Consider the following 21,584-nt stretch of genomic DNA (forward strand, 5'->3'; position numbering starts at 1 on the left):
TTGTACTTAGGTATTCAGACAGAAATGTTGCAAATGGAGTAAAGAAGCCAATCTCTAAGTGTTCTCAATTTCTCTGACCTATTGTTTTGTAACACAAAGAACCCTGTCATATGCTATTGCACCATTCATTCCTTCATTCACAGGAAAACCAGAATCCCATATTCCTTCTTTCCTTCCAATAAAGAATACTTTGTGTCACATCCCTCCTTCAAAAGATGACTCTGAAAGAAAACTGTGATTCTCTTGCTGTGCTATATTGTGTTTCACCCACTGGCTTTCAAGATCCTTTACAAAGAGGGTGGAAATAATTTTCCCTCCCATTCAAGTAAGGAACCTGGGAGAAAAAGTGACCTATTCAGGTATGGTCCGTCAATCAACTGATGGAGTGGGAAAGTAGATTTCCTCAGCCCATAACTAGAGTCCTACCCATGCAGTGATGCAGATCAATACAGCAAACAGGTTAGTTTGCCAGACACTCAAAAACACATGGTAAACTAACTGCTGTACCACAAACCCAGAGGGAAACTTTCTGAAAATCTGAGAGTATTTGGGGGTTTCCAACAAACTTTAGCAGAAGTCATCTCCACCTCCATCTCTTAAAAGTTCTCCCTGTTAGATGAAGCGGATTATCACAGCAGTGAAACATGGAATGTTTCTAGCTGATTTACAGATTTATTTTTTTACACTCATGGAGAAAATGGGAGACAGCAAAACATAGACATCCCTCCTTGTAGGGCTGACACCACATAGCAAGCACGTGACTTAGAAGTAAAGAATAAATATCCAGCAACTCCAAGCTCTAAACCTGTTTTCCACACCTTTAAAAGAATAAATAAAATATTTTTCTCTCATGCGAAATCATCTCTGGAAGAAGGCAGAGAAAGGCTGTTTTACCTGACTTCCCTCTCTCCGCCAAAAGATGGCTGGCTGAGGGTTCCCAGTTGCTTCACACTGGAAAGTCACCGTTCTCCCCAGTGCAGCTACCTGATCTCGAGGCTTTACAACAAACTGTGGAGGCTCTGAAAGGAAAGCACCAAAAAACCCAAAAAATAAATCACACTGCTATCAACCGATTCAAAAGAATAATTAGCCTACTGACTTTAAGTGGTGTAAACCAGAAAAGTTTCTTTAATAAGGAGAGGCAGCACAAAGACACATCAGTCTCTAATGGCCTTGGCATCGCTCAGATGATTTTTTTAGTGTCTGGACCTCCCAATTAAAACTGTGCAACATGTGGTTTTACTGCTGACCGTGTGTACAAGGAAATAAATCCCACCAACTTGATGAGACAACTTGCAGAGCAACAGTCACCAGTACAAACAAATCTGTTACAATTTGGTTTTTAAAGGACGAATGGGGCTGCAAGTCAGAATGGAGAAACCTTCGAGGGACGACTGGCCCAGAGGACACACTTTGTTAAGGACTGCAAGAAAGACTGCTGAGTAACCACAAAGTCAGGCTTACGTGTACAAAACTCATCATCTTTGATTTAGGAAAACTGAGGAGAGAAAAAGCCCTTAATTGCTTATATAAGAGACTTTTGATGTAGTCGTGGACTCAAAAAAACTTAAAAGCCCAAGAAATACCATTCGACAAATTTTAACCACTTAAAATCTTCAGTTCAAACACTGAAAAGGAATGAATTTAAAGGAACAGCAGAGCTAAATGTCTTCCTCATTTACATAGGCAAGAGCATGTTCAAACAAAATATATATGCAAATGAAGGCAAATTTGAAACATCTGCTCAGCCTAACGTTATAAATACTGCCAGCACTGTCCAAACTGTTTGACTTGTACAGACTTCAGCAACCCCTTCATCCAGTGGTAAACAGAATGTCAAAAAATCATGTCAGTCACATTAAAAAAAAAAATATCAGCATAGATGACAGCATTAGATATCTTGGTGGTGCTAGCACAGAAAATAATCTAGTGTGTTTTATACACTGTTAACTCTTATTTCTTAAAAAAATGTGCATTCAATGAAAGCCCATTTACTTATTCATTTCCAATTTCTTCTGATCATCTGTCCAAAACTAATTATGCTCTCCTTCTTCTTTGGACTGAGAATAAAGGGGATGTTTTGTATCTGACTTCAATAACTTGAACACTTTTTGGTGTTTGTTTGGTTTTTTTCCCTCCTAAGATTTATGTATTTACAAGATTTTTCATTAGAAATGGTGTAATATATATAATTCAAAGACACGCTTTATAATAATGAGTTTTAAAAATATCAAGCTATTGTGGCTTTATCTAGAATAAATTCAATAACACTCAAGTCCTTTCTAAAAAAAAAAATCACTTTCAGTGTTCCTGTGGGCCAAGATTTGCATTTATCTGTTCCCCACGCCTTGTGTCTCTGCTCCCTAGTGAGTTCACATCAGAATACACTCTTCCTATTACCCTCCATCTTTCAGAGGAATTTTTAAAGCATAACATACTATTATGCACATTAGGATGCAAATGCTACCTTCCCTAGCATTTCCTTAGATAAGAAACTATGCAAAGTGAAGGTAAGATTGACCTACAGTAATTAGCAGACTTCAAAACATTTAGCTCTGAAACGTTCAACCAGTACCTTGGAAGAAGATGTGGGAACACTTTGAGATGACAGGAGGTTTCATTTAGAACAGAAAGTGAACTGGTTGGGGGTTTGCCACAGGGTTGTAAGGTATGATGGGGAAAATGGTGATGAGGGTGAAGCACCTTTGTTATTCTCTTACATTCTAGTAACGAGAATAAATTTAGCACCTAGCTGAATTCAGGGCTTGGTTGGTTCTATACTAGACTGTGACACAATGTCACACAAAATGGGACTGAGGTTCCAAAATCCTGTGGTAGTGCAGAGGATTTATAAGGTTTTAGATTTTGTTGTACTTGAGGATGGATACAGCTATAAAGAGATATTTTTTCTGACCATTGGAGAAATAGTCGAATGGTTGTGTTTGTAGATGACTGTTCAGGGACTACTGAACACAAAAAAGAAGGGGGAATTTAGTCTTACAGGCAAGCATGGTAGAATTTATAAAATGTAAATAGGCACATGTTTCTCTAGATATTATTCTAAGTATGCATTTGTATGGGCATTATTCTAAATATACATGCATATATATGCATATTACCCAGATATGTATTATTCTAAATCTATTCCCATTAAGGTAAATTAATAAAAGTCTTATTAGCTTCAATGTCTGAAGAAATGAAGCAGGGTTAAGTGAAACTGTTATTAAATTCCATTCAATGTTAACTGTACTGGAAGCATTTTCACTGTCTCTTTTTTTAATGCCAGTTTGATTTCACACCTTGGGTCACACACATGTGGTATGTAATGATAAGACTGTAAAAAATGCCAAAACAATAATCCATGCAAAGAAAGAACAACTTTTATCCTTGAGACCTCTTAACCAAACACAATTTTTTATAGCACACTTTGAAGTTCAACTAATGCAGTCACCGAAGAAAGAAGACATTAGGATTTGACTCATTTACATCACATAAAAACAGACAGAAAGTTTGCAACCCATTACCTTTCTCTTTGCCATTAAGTTACCCATACTTCATGCAGAATTTATTCTGTTCGATGTGTCTTGTCAATAACAAGTAAAAGGTGGGAGCTGACTGGCTGAAGGACATGGAAGGGGATGGATGGGAAGGGGAGGAGAAGTTCCCGTCACAGTGATACGATGACTAGAAGATGGCCAATAAAATTTCAACTTACCAGACACAACTAAAAACAGAAACAAAACAAAAAGAAAACATGGAATAAATAAAATTGAATAGACATGAAACAAAGCAAAGAATAAAGCAAAACTAAAAAGAAAAAAAAAAGAAAAAAAAATCCATGGTAAGGACCTTAGAAAACACATATATACAATCTGATATATGAAAAATAAGTTTAAAATGTTAATCCACATATTTTTAATTTCTTTTTAAGCAGCAGTTTTTCAAATACTGAAAGCAGGTGGTAGAGGAAAATGGGTAACAGACTGAAATAATGATCAGGCAGTCTGGGTTCTGCTCCAAGCCTTTCTAATGAACTGTTGTGTAACCCGGAGTAAATTTTTTTTATCATTATTCCTCTGCATCAAGAGCTTTCCATGGCAAAATAACTTAAAATCTCTAGTAAATGTTGCTCTGAAATGTTGCTGAAACGGAACAGTGACATTTACACCCTTTCTAAAGCATCCAAACATTTACAAACGGAGTATTTTTTTCTGAAGCTACTAGAAAGCATAAAAGAAAGTTTATTTAAAAATGAATAATATGCTATGGCATTTAGCCCACACACAAACCTCTTTAGTACAGGACTGCCGTGTCAAGGTCATAATGCTTGCTATTAAATGTAAATTAGAAGTAAACCACAATTAAAATTAATTTGAAAAGATTCTTTTCTTTGCCCCCAAACCTCAATTTCATTAAAATATTCAAAACCAGACATTTATTGCAAAATATTAGATTTTCCAATGGAAATGGTCAGCAGTTAATTATCAAACATTAAATTATCCTTCAATCATAGCTGAAAATTTTCATAAACTTCGAAATGGCACAGATCCTGGCAGGCTAACTTTACTTGTAAAAGAAAGGCATGTTAGAGAGCATTTCAACCACATATCACTGATGGAAAGAACAGAGTGAAAATAAAAACCTAAAAATAATGCATTTTGAAAATATACACAGACACTGACCAAAAAAAAAAAAAGTTACTCAAAAAAGGGTAGTTCGTGTAAGATATTTACAGTAGAAGTCCAAAAATATATAATTTTTTAAATGCACGTTAAAAATAGTGAGCCCTTCTGCACTTTGGTGCTCTTTATGTTGAAAGTAAAACAACTGTTGTTCAGCAAGGGTAAAGGTACACTGTTGTATCAAGTAGCTAAGCACCCTCAATACAGCATCCTCTGATAAACACATGGAGGAAACCAACAATAATCAAATTTGCCAACATTCACTAGGCATGAGGAATAGTGGCTTCCTGTTGAATGAATAGAAGGGATTCCAGGTGTATTATGAAAATGAAGCAGAAACACAATATGATATAATATTGGAATTTGGAACATGCTGAAGCCAAGAAGCTGCAACTCAATGTGCCAAAACCAGATCAAAGAGATTTGAGTTTTATGATATTAGAGATTCTTTTTTTTTTTTTTAAGGAAATGATCCCAAACAGAGGAAGTTGAAATTACCATTTTTCAAACATTTGAGTTTCAGTTTTAAGGCACTATTCCGGATGTGCACTAGGCTTCTCTAGGTGTGTGGGTTCAGTATTTCTCAAAAGGAACATCACTGTGCATTACTCTGCTCAAATTATCTGCAAGTCTGTGATTCGTAAGAGAAGTGGCCAAAAAATGATACATATGAATTCCTGAGAGAAACATGCTCTTCCCCAAGATTCAGCTCCTAGCTGCTCTTGTTTGTGTGTAAGCACATTACCCAGTAACAGTTCCTTTTTAACTGAAAAGCTCTTTACTAAACTTGCAGTCTGACCTGGAATTATAAATGCTTCTCCACAAAACACAACTCATATTCTACATGAAGCAGCCTGATAAGAGACTTAATGGGATGCAATTCTTGCATGGAGGAAGTAACTCTAAATTATCAATTTTCCATTAGTTGAGTAGTGCCAAGAAGAGAAAAGTTCAGCCTTCTTGGTAGCAGTGCAGAGCTGCTCAAGTCCTCTACCTGAAAACCTCTAACAGACAGAAATCTGTCTTGGTTGCTCAATTACATTTCCACAAATTAAATTAGCTTCTAAGTGCTGAATTTCCACTTCTCTTTTCACTAGACATTTCTTACTGTAGGTCAAAAGTAACCCTGTCAAACGAACATATTTTTTTGCCCACCTGTAAAAACAGAGGGGATACTGATACGTGAAAATAAATCCCTGTAGAAACAGGGCATCGCATTGGTTGCAAATCTGTGGAAAGGGCAAAGGGTGAAGTTTCATAGAAAAATTTAAACAATTCTGTCACAGGGGTATCATGTGGTTTAAAAGAACAACAATAATAGCAACATCTACAACAAAGACCACATTCTTAGTCTGATTTGCAGTCTATTGATAACTAAGGTTACTAAAACAGAGAAGAGGTTTTCCTCTATTATGGCATATTTTATTTGACAGCACTTTCAATTATAAAGTAAATTAATTTTCCCTGTGTTAATCATGGCTTTTCACATGGCAATTAGGAGGAATAACCTGTTTGTAAAGACAGGAAGTTAGCATGTAAAACCACAACTACCAAAGGAATAATATTTTTGCCTTTTGTATAACTTCCTTGACATGTGGGCTTTTCAGGGAAGATGTGTCCAGTCACTGAACAAAAAACCAAAAGAAAAGCAGTTTCCAGACTAGTGATGTGATCTTTTAATGCCTTATTCTTACCAGCAATCCTATCAACCTCACTGGGACTATCAGTATCATTAAATGCACTCACAGGAGTAGGAATTTACAGTTTTAGGACTTAAACTACAGACCAGTATAGTTGCCAGATGTTAATGGAGCAACTATTGTATTTGACAGATGTAGTATTGTAGGTTCATATGAGAATCAGGTGGGAAGCAACCTCAGAGGTCTCTAGTCCAACCTCCTGCTCAAGCAGGGTCAGCTACAAGGTCAGCCAAGGCTTGATCCAGTCAGGTCTTGAAAAACTTCAAGGAATAAGAACGCACAGACTCTCTGGCAACCAGCTCCACCACTTGGCTGTCCACCCAGTGAGGAAATTTCTCATCACATCCAGCCTTGATCTCCCTTGTTTCAACTTAAATCAATTGTCTCTTGTCCTCCCACCATGCACTGCTGCGATTAGCTTAGGTTTGTAAATGCTGATCTAGGGTTTGCCTGTAACTCATTGGTTTCCTCATATTTAGAATAAAATATTACAGTGTTGTGTCTATCTCTTGGTCTGATATTTGGGCAAGTTATAAACTTCAAGTATCCTGTTCTTGAAAGCAGTGGTAGTAACTATTTATTCCAAAGAGAGTAGAATTATAGAAATTTTCATTCATTTAGACTAAGAAGGTGCTTTTGAGATCTTGAGATCCAAGGTGGTACTTAATTACCAACCAGTATTTTGTTCTGCATATTAAAGACTCATTAATTATTGGTTTGACTAGTATTATTTAGGAATACCTTCCAGGTGCTCAGAAGATATCTTGTTATTTAACTGACACAAATTGAATATTTTTAATTTAAGCTCAGTGTGTTTCATTTTTGAATTTTAAAAAAAAATCTTCATGTCTTCAAGGAGTGCTTGACACTTCTAGAGACAATTATAAAAGAAGCAAGAAAGTACAACTCTACACCAGAGAAATGAAACAATCCCAATCTTCAGGCCAATAATAACATACAACAGTCAAGCTCATATACAATCTTTAGCTTCTGTACAAATCTTTGGCCATTATGACTCATCTAGGAAACGGTAGTCACAATCAAATTTAGATTCCTTTCAAATAATTCTGTGATCTGTTAATCCCAGTTGAAGTGAAAACTATGAGAGATTGAATGTGCCTATAGAAACACACTGGTAGGAGAAGGGACACAAGTTAAGAGTGGGAAGCAGGCATTTCCGAGGGGATTGGGCTGATACAGACTGGACAGTGACAGAGGAGAAACTCCAGAGCAGGGATAGTACAGAGATAGTTGCATTATCTGTCATGGAGCATTGCAGTTCTACAGAGGGGCTGAAACTCAGCTGTTTATCATCTTGGGATGAAAGGAATGGGTGAGAAACCCACTGTTTATACTCTGAAATGAGTGGGCACAGTAAATTTGGGTACTAGAGTTACATGCAGAGGAAATGTGAGTCTCAGTATGTTTAGCAAAGAGGTCAAGCTCACATTGTTCATGCCTTAAAAAAAAAAAAAATTCTGAATAATTTCGCTTTCCAAATCTTTCCCTAATTCCAAACAAAAAGTGAGCAAAAAGCTGCCAACATGTTCTGTTCAAAAATATGTTTAACTGTTAATCCTGTTAAATTCTGAGATCTAATTAACTACTTTTTACCTTAAAGTATCTGAATGAGGACCATTGAATGCCTCTCGGCAACATGACTACCAGGTATTTATGTTGCTGTTTTGCAAAAACTATTATTAAGGGAGATAGTTTAAGACAATGTGCCATGTTCCATTTCCTATCCAGTGATTTGTAGGCTATTTGTTCTTATCAAAGCAATCTGAAACACTCAGTGTCCTCGATATGCACATCTCTCTGCAGTCATTTGTGGGAAGTATCACTTTCTACAGAGAAATAAACAAAGGTCTGAATCTCTTTTTCTGAAAAAAATATAAATGCTGCCATTCAGCTGCCTCCTGGCTTCAGCCAGTGAAAAATACGGGAAAATAACACCAGGTACATCACAAAAGAATCAGGGTGTATCATTTTTCATCCTCACCGGTCTCTCTATTTTCAGCTGTCACTTCCTGAGGTCTAAAAGCATATATAAATAATTCATATTTTCCCCGATTTTCTGATAAAATTCACATTGATGTAGGACCAGGCTGGGACACCCTTACTCACCATGAATGCTTTCACAGTGCATGGTCCCAGAGCACCAAGTGTGACACAGTGCAGCGCAAACTTCTGAGGAAAGGTCCAGGAGTCTGGCGCCAAACATGTCACAGCCATGCAAGTTGAGGCAAAATGTTTACATGAGATTTTTGATGTTTCAAATCAAAAGTGATGACTTGTAATTCCAAACCCCCACCAAGGGAGAGATTGTGGTTTATTATATTTAAGATGACTGGAAAAATTCTGTTTTAGATTGCTGTTGATGTGTCAGATAAGCAGTTCTTAGGTTTAAAGCAACAAGTGACTACAATAACTTCAAATTTACCAAACCCAAGAAGATAAAAATCTAAGTGATTGGAAAAGAAAGAGAGTAATTGTTTTCTATAATGGTACTGTAAGAGAATGAAATTAAGACAGAAAGCAGTTGACTTATTAGTTGGAAAAATAGTTTTGATAGTAAGATCACCTTTAGAAAACCAGAAACCCATTACAACATTTCAGGCTCATGCACAGAAAAGTTAATAAGGGAAAAATCTCAGTATCAATGAGATGTTGTTTTCCTCAATAGACTTCCCAATGATTTTTTTTTAAAACTGTATTTATTTATTTTTGTTTACAATTGATTCACACTGCCTCTTCTGTCTGAACACTGAAAACTTGTCAGGTTGTCCTGATTTCAGCTGTGATAGTGTTAATTTTCTTCTTAGTAGCTAGTGCAGGGTGAGTTTTGGATTCAGTATGAGAATAATGTTGATAACACACTGATGTTTTGGCTGTTGCTAAGCAGGGCTTACCCTAAGTCAAGGACTTCTCAGTGTCTCATGGTCTGCCAGTAAGGAGGTTTGTGAGAATCTGGGAGGGAACATAACCTGAACTGGCCAAAGGGATATTCTGTACTATAGAACATCACATCCAACATATAAACTGGAAGGAGTTGGCTGGGAACTGCTGATTGCTGACAGGTTGGCCATCAGTCAGTAAACAATTGTAGTGTGCATCACTTATTATTTCTCTTTCTCTCTTTCATAAAAGTTGTTATTATTATTATTATTATTATTATCATTAGTATTATTAGTAGGAATATATTTTACTTTGTTTCAATTTATAAAGTGTTCTTTTCTCAATCCACAAATTTTGGCGGATTTTTTTGGTGGTGGGTTGTTTAAGGGTTTGGGTTTGTTTTTTTTGAGAAGAGGAGGGTATTTTTTCCCCAATTCTTCTGCCTGTCCCACTTGGGGGGAACGTGCGGAGGGGGCAAGTGTGGGGCTGTGTGATACTTAGTGTCTGGCTGGGGTTAAAGCACGACACATGTGCTGGGCAGTAACTTAGAAACAGGCTGGCTGAGGACTACGCCCTACACAAACAGTGCCACTCTTGGGGACCAGCAGGCTGCCAGCTGCACTCCTCCCTGTGCACTTATCCATCTGCACTGCAATCAGCAGGAACAAGACAGCTGCAGTCTGGAAACCTGGTAGTCACATCACCATGACGCTGACTCTGACCATGACTCATTCTCAGCACATGGCACATGCCTGGCTGGCTGGATTTAGCTTATGCCTCTTGACTTGAAACCCAGGGAAAAAGGGCAGGCGCCTGTGTGTACTCAGGAGGGCTCGTGTACTCCAGAAGAAAGTGGTCTGAGAGAGGAAAAAAGGCAAGTATCGCTCCTTGGTGCTGACAGCACACATAAAACCTTGAAAATACAAGTGCATCTGGAGCTGCTACACATACCAGGGAGAGATACAGGTGAGGACATGGCTTTAGAACACCTACTTAAACACGTACAGCATGGCAGCTCAACATCACCAACTCCAGAAACAATTTTAGAGATGAGCCTAAAGTGCCATGGATTCAAAATCAAGGATTCTCCCTCCTGCAGCAAGCAGGAAGGCTTCTGTTCCCAGCTCTGCAGCCGGAGCAACAAGCAATTTGTTTCAACAGCTTGATGGTTTCGTTACTGGCATTAAAATGTTACTAAGCTCCTTTTCTCTCTTCCGTGGCTTAAACTCCAGCCTCTGCTGCTAAACAGCACAAGATTTGTGCATGAACAAAATGCCCTGCTTGGGTGCTATTCTTGTTTCAAGAGCAATCAAACGGCATCAACTCCTTTTGGATTTCCGGCCATTTTGAGATTTAGTTTAAGCTGAGATGTGTTTCCCTCCTAAACTCTGATGGGGCTGAGCAGTAAAATCTAGGTCCATCTCAGCTGTGTAACAGCCATGCAACTGTATTATTTAAAAGTCTGATTCACAGCAGGATAACGAATCTTCCCTTTAGAACGCTTAAAAAGTCAAGGTGAAAAGGGCTACACAAGTGTGTGTGTGTTTGCCTATGTGTGTGTGGGAGGAACCTACTGCAAAAATTTGTGGGAAGAGAACAGTGTGTGAAATGTACTCACATGAGGTATTTTTGATTTGCAACTGATTTTGCTGATACTAGCTACAAAATAAGTAGTTTGTAATCTCTCCTCCTGCAGGAGTCAATGAAGATTTCTAAGATAAAAATGTGGAAATAGACTTTGCAATGTGATTTTAAAAGGTAGCACTTTTCAGGTTAATACATGTAGTATGCAGTTTAAAATGCGTATAAATCCTGTAGTCATTGCCTTGAGGTGACAAGAGATATCTGAAATATGGAGGGTTGAAGACAGAGAGAGGGAGAGGGGGATTTAAGATCTTCCGAAAGTTCCTCTCCTAGTCTCCCTGCCCCCTTCCTTGCTCTGAATCTCCTAAACCACGCTATAAACCAAACATAATTTAGAAAGCATACTTCTGACAAGTCTAATTCCATCTATTTAAAAACCAGAGTAATGCAGCAAACTGTGAAGTTGTTTCCCAGGATTCTCTTTCCATAAAAGAGTTGTCTTCCCCTGTGTTTTACTGATGTAATTTTAGGCACCGCTGCAATCTAAGTAGTCGTGGCTACAAATGTTTATACTAAAGCCTTTTAAAAGAGTGAAAAAAAGCTGAATTTTAAATAAGCTGTGCAGAAGTACAAAAAGATTATGAGAGCTGGATACTATTTGAAGAAATCTTAGGAGCTTCCTACTAAATTTTTTGACTTCCAGTTAAAGATAGTATAGCTGAAAGGGAAACGGAGTGGGATTTTTTTCCCAGCTGTTTATGATAGCACAGATTACTTCTTGGAAAGAAGAACTTGAAATCCATAGCAACCTTCTTATAACAAGTTAAAGCTATTTGTGAAAAGTGGCCAAAGCCTCATGATCAATGGAAACCAAGCACACACTAAAAATGGAAGGACAATAAATCTCTACAGTGCAGTAAGTTGTGATCATTAAAAAATGTTATTTTGGGCATGCAATACTCAAGGAGGAATACTCTTGACTGAAACAGATACTATTTCAAAAGAAATCTGGATTTCTTCTCACAGGGATGCCATACCCCCCACATAGACAACCTAAGTCTACACTAATACCTGAACTTACTCTTTCATAAAGTCAACAGGAAGGTAACTGTGATATATTAACAAATTTTAATTTCAGGTAGCAAAAAAATGCAACACATTAAAACTTGTGCATGACAGACTAGTAAAGATGTTTTGCAGTTTAGTGTTTAGTTAGGTTATAGTCTTCAAGGAAAAAATCTAGAAAGTTCTGAGCACTGAGGAACTCTGAAGGAAGAAGTTCAGAAAAGGCTATCAGACCTTGCTGGACCAAAGCAGAACTCTCAAGTGATTTCTTCCTCTGTACTGAGACCCAAGTATCAATGTGCTACCTTAATTGTGTCAAAAGAAACAGCTGCTGCCTGATTTGTGGAGGTGCAAGTCCTAAGTGGGCTCTCATAGGCCACTGAAAGATGAAGAGAACAGAATCCCCTTCACTGCTGGGTTTAGAGAGCACAGAGCATTTATGAGAACAAGACAAGCAACCTTCCAGACAGCTTTGTCTTTCTGTTGCAGTTCTTTCGTTCTAGTCCGTACAGAAATGGGAAAAAAACATCACCCCAAACTTTGGGAATTAACGTGTGGTCATAGGGACAAGAGGAGCACGCAGATACCTCTTGAAGAAAACACCGTGAGCATATTTGATATTTAGCAGTTTAACCTGAAGAAGCCATTTTTTTCTTGCACTGAAAGGTGCTGATACTGAGCCTACGAGGTGATTTAGTTCACATACAAAGACTGCAAGATACTTTATTACCAGTTCTTGAGTGTTATTCAGCACCTAACAATAAAGCATTTTAGTGTTCAAACAGAACACAATTCATAGTAACAAATGGTACTCGAAACAGCTTATCAAAACAATGTTTGAATGCACTGTTATTGTAAGTCAGCATTTTTAAATTTGTTTTCTTAAGACCAATTCAGAGATGGCTGATTTTACTGATGCATGCAAACTAACAAAAGTAAGAGAATGTACTACAATCACTGTAGTCTTTATTAAAATTACTTCCAGGCTATAAACAAGGCAAAAATAAAGTGTGTATTGCCTTTTTATGGATGTTAAGCATATTTAATAAAGTCTATGTTTATTTCAGAATGAATGTATAGCAGAAGTAGTGTTCATTGAACAACCAATTAAAATTACTACTCCTTGCACTCTATTTATTCATAAAACCAAAAATCTGCAAACTCAACAACTTGTAGTAAAATTCCATTTTGTCTGTTCCAAAGACAGAATTATTGAAATGTTATCTTTATAACAACAGTCACACAGTAAAGTCTGCAGCAGTGAAACCTGATACAAAACCAATTGTTTTTTTCCCTAGCCACGGGATTTAGGAAATTTCAGGCATTAGGAAAAAGACTTCAGATTTTGTTTGCTGCTTTTTAATTGAGTGCTGAAGTATGCTACACAAATCTACTTGCTTCAGTTCTCTTCAGCAAGTGATTATAATGTAGAATTTTTAAGAACTTTACAGTAAACAAACCCCTTTCAGCAGGAGAAAGCCTCTAACTTCAACTTATTTTTGTAGAAACATTTCTCCAAATTATTTGGACCCCTTCTGTTCTACTTGCTCAGAAACATCTGTCTCAAATTCTTGTTTCAAAGTATCAAATTGAAGGAAGGAATCTCAACATTTTTTATGTGTTATTTTCCTGTAAGCTATTGCTGTCACTGTCATGAGACTCTATGTAAAAAGAAAAGCAACCTCCATTTCAAAACATTGAAACCAATGAGGCAGTTATTTATTAAAATATTTTACATCAATTCGAAGCAACTATAATTTTTTAAAAAAAATATTTCGCTGAAATATTTACTTATTTTTCTTTTATCTGTGTTTTAGAAATGCTTCAGGAATCTTAGTGTTCATCCCTTGCATCAGTAGGACAAAAACCTGCAGGGCACTAATCTCTGAAGAAGAGTCTTCCCAGTTCCTTCTGACTAACCTCTAAGATTTCTATTCTTTCAGCAGAAATAGGTGGCAGTCAAACTCCTCAGCTCCTTGATAGAAATCTGAAGCACTGTCACAGTTTATAGAAGTCATTAAAGGGGGAAATGGGCTCTTCAAGTTACACAAATCACAAGAGATGGTCTCCTTCATTCATCCTGCCAAAAGTTTATAAATTAAAAAAAATCCTCAAGTTCATTGGACAGTCACTATTCTTCCTTCCTCTTTCATGGCACTGAAGACACAATGTGGCTTAAAATTAGTTCTTCCAAAAGGAGAAGTACTGACTTAAAGAGTGACCATGTATAGACAAGTTCAGATTTTAATCCAAATCCTAGTTTTAAAATTCCAGTGGTTAAATTCCCATATGATGCTGTGAGGTGTTCTCTGCAAGGCATAGTAACCACCCTATACCTCAACAGCATTTCTGTAATCCCATCAAATTCTGAATTTTGTCTTGGTTGTTTTAACATAGATAGTTCAGAGGCCTATAAAGCAATTACATTTACAGCCAGCTTCTAATGTGCACCAGCAGCCTGACACAGTGGAAACATTTCTATGGTATCAGACAGATGAAAGAACAAATCCCTATTCCTTTTCATTCTGGGTGGTATTCTCAGCCCTTCCCAGAAGCCTTATCAACTAGATGTCTTTTACTGCATGCCTTGAAGCTACTTTACACAAAGAGGAGGTGAAAGGAGGAGGAAATTCCAGACCTGAAGCATGTGCCACCTTTTCAGATTAAAATTCCTTGTCAGTTGACTAGTACAGCAAAATCACAGCCTGAAGTCACTTATCAAAAGTTCTGCTCGCTATCTACCTTGCAGACAAGCTCTCTTAATCCTAGAATTAAAGACACCATAATCTAAAAAGGCTTGGTAGTCAAGATCACCACTGTAAAATATGGATTGGCCAGTGTAATTTCCACAGGAATTCTTCTTCTTTCCTGCCAAACTGATAACACTGAATGCGTTTAGTGCCTTTGAACGGTAAAAATTTACATTTTAGAGTTCAGTCACTGCTGCTACAGGTTTAGATGTATATTAGGCACTGTAATAGTGCCTAAGTAAGTAGTGCACACTCCTCCAGAGTCATTACTTGAATAAGGAGAGTGAAGAAAAACTCAAAGATTGTTGTTCACTGCCAACCTGCTGGTGGTTGACCCACAGTCACCAACAGACACAGTGTTGGTGATTCTTGGGAAGTCCTCAAGCCAACTGACCTCCTTGACCTGTTTCTCTTAACTCCTTGCTGACAAGTATCTACCCTGTCACTGCTACAATGGTTCCTGGCCAACTGCATAGAAGGACTTCCACTGGAGCCATAACTTACACTTGTTGCAGAGAGTACAGCTCGTTTCACCATGAACTATAAACTTATTATAAAACTAGCTGTTAAAAAAAGCCTAATTAAGCACTGCAAATCAGAGCAAAGCAAATGGAAGCAGGTGAAATTATATAAAACCTTTGGTTCTTAGATTTGCTTAAAAGCATTTTCATGGTTAAACGTTGAATTTGCACCCTTGAAGAAGCCCTGCTTCTGTTTGCAGTAATAGTAAAACTAATTCTCTTTTAGAACTGAAGTTCTGAGGTATGCAGTTTTGGTAATTTTGTGTGTCTTAGAAACATTGTCTTCAATTATATATCTAATAATGAAATATATAATATCATTATTTCTACAGTCTTGCTTCGAGGCATAAAACTAAGCAAATCATGTAAGAGAAACCTCCACAAAACATCAAAAGCATTTTGCATATATATAAAATACAATATAAATAAATAAGTAGATGCAACTTGCTTAGTGATAGAGCAAGAGAGAAATCCACTGGCTCCAGAGATGGACTTTGGGCCATTGTTTCCCTTTTCTGAAGCACATCAGCTACCTGGTAAAATACAATGTATTGGCAAAATAAAATGTACTCTGGGCTGCTTCCTGTTTTTTTGTATTGACTGAGGTATTTATTTATTAATTAATCATCTCCTGAATGAAATGCTTCCACATGTATTTAGCAACATCTTTGGATGCCTTATAGATGCAGTACATGTTGTTGCAAAATGAAAACAGTAGACTGAGTCTCTCTAATTTTAGGAAAATGCAAACAACATCGGGATGACATTTCCTTAACCATTTATTTTCCAAGGAGAAAATAAGATAACTTCACAGTTTCAGGGATGGAAATGCTTCTAAGCAGTAACAGTAAAAGACTTAAGCGAAAGGTTCAAAGTTCTGTGTTAATACAGAACTCCAAATTTAGTTTAAGAACATGGCTGAAGTTGCAATAAGAATGCAACATCTGTACTTCATGTAGGAAACACGGTCCCCAAAGTTAGGAGCCTGTATAGAGGAAAACAGTGATTCCAACAATGAGCATCTGTGATGCTACTGATGAGCACGAAGAACATTAAAATGGAATTTATATTCCCTCCCCTCTTTTGTATTTTCTACAGTCACCCTGGTGGTCTAGTGGTTAGGGTGCAGGACTCTCACCGCTGCGACCCGGGTTCGATTCCCAGCCCCCCGGGCAGATGGAGCTCGTCAGCCCTGTGAGGCAATCCATCTAAGAGAAGGTCACCCTAAACAAACCTACGTCCTGGGGACCTCACTGCCACTGTCCAAGCTTGCTCGGCCCCGGCAGATGAACCTCAGGATTAAAGGGTGGGCTCAGTTCAGCGCATGCTGGGTCTCACCTAAAAAATCCACTGCGCAGGCTCGAAGGGTTAATGACCTTTCCCAAATCTTCGCTCGCGAAGACTGGCCATACTTGTCAAGTTAAGAGTTTATTATATACAGAGAGAGGGAGAGTTGAAGTATCCAAATTGACAGTTCCTAGTCCAGGGGGACAGTTTGGGTCCACTCACCAGCTCTGAGGCAGAGCTGTGCAGCATTCCCCAGACAGGGAGCCCAGCAGGGAATGCACAATGCACTCCAGTGTCTGCTCCATCCAGAGCTGAGCTGGAGGAAAGGACCCTGCCAGGCCCAGGGCAGCTCTGCCGAGACACCAGGTTGGTTATTGGCCATGTTACATCAACACCTCCCTGACACCCGGGTATCTCAGTTAGCTCTGGTGCTGCACACTCTGCCTTTTAACACCCTAGATAACCCTGCACCTGACAGAGCATACACAGGTCAACCACAGTGCTTGAGGCCCGAAAAATGATGAGTAGAGAAGGAGATATGTCCTCTTCTTAGCAGTGCTTACAAGCCCTGAGCCCGAGCAGTGTCCCCAGGAGCCCTGTCTGCTGTGTGCCACCTTTCATTGCAGTGCAGCACTTCCAGTGTGCAGACACTTGACAGGTGACAACTGCCCCTTTCCTAACATGGACACACATCTGGGGTCACCACTAACAACTCTCATATTCTTTCTCGGGCATATGGTCTGGCATGAAAACACCACAGCCTGTTGCTGAGTCACTGAAGGGGAAAAAAAGCCCAAAACAAAGACCCAAGACAAAAAATCTTAACCCACACGACCCTAAAACCAAGTCCAACCCTCTCATTGCCCTTTTATGAATTTAACCAGACTGCGCAGTGGCAGCTGTAACTTCTGAGGCTGTGATTTGCAGCAGAGCCCTCTGTTTACCATTAGGTAACAAAAATAACAGCAGAACACACATCTACTAAACTCCACAGTCAACAGATCACGTGACAACTACCAAAAGTGCAAAAAAGACTTATTTGCATTCCTTCAATCACCAGGAAAAAAAAAATCATAAGATCTTTCAAAAAAACCCACAAAAACCAAAACCTCAAAGAGCTGCGTGTCCGCAAGCGATCAGAACAATGTCAGCTTAGCACTGAAACAAGATCAAAACTACCTCTCTAGATGGAATAAAGTCAAGAAGATGACCCTTTAGGAAAAAAAATAAGCATTTTAAACGGGGGAAGAGAAGGGAAGAAGAGAAGGCGGAAAAAGAAGGAAAAAGTCTGAATGGAAAATACATTTTCTAGAGGAGTATTTTTTTTCTTCCTATAAAACTCGGTCTCTTGGATACGCTAATAAATGGATTTTGATCATAATTTACTACATTACCAACTACAAATTGGCCTTACACATTGCAGTTTCTCACATCAATCTCTTCTACAAAGACATTAGTGCAGACTAATGGCTCAGGAGGTAATCCATTCACACTGGGAAACAAATTATCCCATAACAATATCCTCAGAGCAAAGCTGTTATAATATAAATATCTACTGTGTAATACAACTACTTAAAAAATTAGAATCTTGCTGAATCAGGACTTAGGCTATGATCATGTTCCTTAAAAATACCAGTTTATTATCAAAAAAGATCTCACTTGACTCTAACATCTACATACTTGAGTCATTTTATATCTAATAGCACCATTAACATTAATGGGATTACAAGAACGTGTTTGCTTATTATCTCGAATAGGACTATGAAGGATTAGTGTTACCAATAGCTTATTTCCAGAAAAATAACTGCTCAACCAGTCATAAAGCAAATTTTCTTAATACTACCATTTTACAGGTTTAACAGCTGATACAAGACAGGATCTTCAGAACAAATCACCACTTAAAAAATAATTCCGCCTTTTTCTTTTAAATAAACTGTGCTTAGTGCTCACACGTTCATCTTTTATTCTGCAACACTGACCATAAGAACCGGTTATTTTACAAACATAAGGTATCAGTTTTGATGTATAAACATCACGGTGACTAACAAAACAGAACATCTAAAAATTCTTGGTTTTATGAGAACTTCAACAAAAGAATTCCTATTTTCCTAACAGAGGGACACCAAATGTTTCTGTTGGAAAAAGGAAAGCAGGTTAAGGACAAGACCTTTCCTGCTACAGTAAATGTGTCAAAATAGAGGCCTGTTACCAAATAAAATACTTTTAAGCCTATCCTTCTCCAGAACTCCATAATGACTAATTCCCACTGAACAGGGAAAAGGACAGAAGAACCATCAGTGCCTAGAAAAAAAGCATTAGGATTACATCATTGCCTGTCTGCTAGCCAGGAAAGGAAGAGAGGGATTATCTGAATAGTGAACATCTGGATTGTGTATATAAAGGCAATGAAGGATTTTTATACATATTAGTTCACTGAGTTCCACCGAATTTTTATCTTACAAAGAGCCAGTAGTGCCATGATACGCTTTTATAATGAAAAAACCAACAGGAATTCCAGTGGTCTGGGTTACTGTATTAAAAAATACACAAACAGATTTATCATTCGCTGCTTCTTTACTATATTTAATTGAAAAAATTGACTTTCTTCTTTCTGTTAGGGTTTCAAAGATTGCAAGTGACATGATTCTGAACTTGAAGAACTGAAATTCAAAACATCCCCATCCCAATACCGTAAAGACTGCTCACAAAAAAATCCTACATGTGAAGTGTTTCCATTTCCTCAGAACACAACTCAAGCCAAATTTGTATTTCCACTTTTTTTTTTTTTTTTTACAATACAGCAGAGAGCCCCTGCATAAGCTGCAACTCTAATAGTTGTGTATGGTCTCAAGTAGTTTGTTTACAGCAACACTATAAAGTTGTTGTGCAAAAAAATCAGCTTTATTCTAGTATTTTGCAAAGAAATATTCTTACCTTGAACTGTTAAAGTCGCTGATGCTTCAGCTTTTCCAACCATATTTTCTGCAACACAAGTATAGGATCCCATGTCTCCTGCCATAACTTTCCGGATTTTCAAGGTATGATCATCACGGATTTCGTATCTTTAAATACACACAGTAATAAACAATGAATAGGAATAATGGAACTTTGTACAATTTCTGCAAAGGGTAAAGGTATGGTGGGTTTGCTCTCAAATATTCTTATTGCTGTATTTCCCATAAGGGAAAAAAGTATAAGCACGTAAATTGATAATGCAAAATAAAGTTTTAAGAACAAAATATATCTAAATATTTGAAAACTTTATTCTGATATTACTTGCAACATGAGTTAACTGACAGCAGAATTTCATCAGCATAATATAATTGCAAAGCCCTAACACAGAACATTTTTATTGCTAAAATATTTTTAACAAGTAAATACAATAGTAGTTATTATTCTCCCTACAATTTTTCCATCTGAATGATTTTTTTAATATGGTTGAAAAGAAAATATTGTACTCAAGAAGATCAGAATTGCTTGAAAGTCAAGATAAATCACAATTCTTTTTTTTTTTTTTAAGAACAATGTGGCCTTTTACCACTTTCTCTCCTTTCATCACCTTTTTCGCTTCTTTCTATAATGCAGTCAATGTGTTTCTCTTTATGGTAAATAGATTTTTCTCTTAAAAATTATGTAGTTTTTATTAAAGCTATAGACTAGGCTAATAGGAAGCTGGATTTGGATGGCTGAAGCCAACTGTTAAAGGGTTTCTTTTTTCAGTCCAGTCCCCCAGTAGTTTTTAAAACTGATAATTAGAATTTCAAAGTAAGTAAATAAGTAATTAATCCATCTATGTCTGTCTGTCTGTCTGTCTGTCTGTATCTATCCATTCATCTATTTATCTACCAGAGAATGTATTTCTTTTTAATAAGGCGTCTTACTTTTTGTCCTGAATTAAAGCAATGTCAGAAAAACTACTTAATTGGAAACTTGGCAACAAAAACATGTACAACCAAGGCAGCTTTCTACACTACCAGACTATATTTTATACCAATTGCAACTCCAATATATACTTCTTGATGTTGTAATCTATTCTACTATTTGTTATACGGTCTCCAAAACTTTTAGTAATCACAAAAGTCTCTTCAGGTGAAGAATTAATGTGTATCTGATATTACTGACTGAACTGGGTTATTTTTTGTCACGTGTTGTTGCAACAACTTGAGAAGAGACTGTTCTTAACTTTCAACACAAATTGTAACTTTAAGTAGAGCGCAATGGTAATTAGAAACGTCTTCTTAGATCAAGACAGGCCTTCTCTATTCATGAAAAAAAAATTTTGGCTGTCAAATGTTGAATGGCCACATCATACACCAAGCTGGATGTCATAAAAAGGTAACTCCATGTATTGTACCTTGCTTTTGGTAACTCCCCATCATCTTTCCTCCACCTTACTGTAGGGACTGGGTCACCTCTTGCCTCGCACTTAAACTCCGCGCTGTCATCCACAGTTACTGCCAAATTACTCGGTCTCTTCACAAAAGATGGTCTCTCTAAAGGGAAAGAGAAGGAAAAAAAAAAAGGATTAATCCAGCAGTTCTGTGTCTGAATCACAGTTGTCAATGAACTGTGGCTGTCAGAGCGAGGGGAGCAGAGTGACAAATCTGATGGAGGTGCCTCTGCCGCCGCTTTTCTCGCTCACAGCCCCAAGCAAAAGATCTGTAGCCCTGCAGATGGCCAGCACTGTGGACCTCAGCACGAGGCAGACACTCTCAGCAGTGGCTCAGGATCCAAGCAGGGACTTCCTTACTTCTTACACATCCCTGTCACAGCTAAAGGAAAACACAATCTAAACACAAAATCTAAATACACATCCATCCTCTGATAGAAAGCTGCAATGACTCAAATGACCACTCATCTGCTGCACTGCTTCAAAGAGACAGAAGGCACAAACAAAACATTGTCTCACTGGAGGTTTTGTCTCAGTGGAGCCTCTAAATCTGAAGGCTAAGTAAGGCCCAGCACAGTATCTCTAGGAACCTGTTTGCAGGTGTCAGCAGCAGCAAGTGTTCGATGCAAGAACTTCCAATGCTGCATTAGAAAGGCAACATTTTCTTCCACTAGCACATATAAAGTAAAGCAAGCCAAAAAAAAAAC

The 21,584-nt window shown here is 37.7% G+C and overlaps 1 protein-coding gene across 6 annotated transcripts in view; it reads right to left on the reverse strand.

Moving 5' to 3' along the window:
- The window catches only part of ROBO1 (roundabout guidance receptor 1), a 710,380-nt gene that overhangs the window by 61,316 nt on the left and 627,480 nt on the right, over window positions 1-21,584 (reverse strand). For 5 of the 6 annotated variants that reach the window (XM_017829047.1, XM_017829048.1, XM_017829045.1 and 2 more), the window contains 4 exons: window positions 20,842-20,980; window positions 19,422-19,549; window positions 3,716-3,724; window positions 895-1,019 (listed from right to left, as the gene is read on the reverse strand). In XM_017829047.1, the coding sequence (XP_017684536.1) occupies window positions 895-1,019; window positions 3,716-3,724; window positions 19,422-19,549; window positions 20,842-20,980 (401 nt within the window). The remainder of the gene's footprint in view (window positions 1-894; window positions 1,020-3,715; window positions 3,725-19,421; window positions 19,550-20,841; window positions 20,981-21,584) is intronic. The other variant, XM_017829046.1, reaches the window with a different exon arrangement.

The sequence above is a fragment of the Lepidothrix coronata genome, unplaced genomic scaffold (genome assembly GCF_001604755.1).
Source record: "Lepidothrix coronata isolate B3197 unplaced genomic scaffold, Lepidothrix_coronata-1.0 Scaffold157, whole genome shotgun sequence".
NCBI lineage: Eukaryota > Metazoa > Chordata > Aves > Passeriformes > Pipridae > Lepidothrix > Lepidothrix coronata.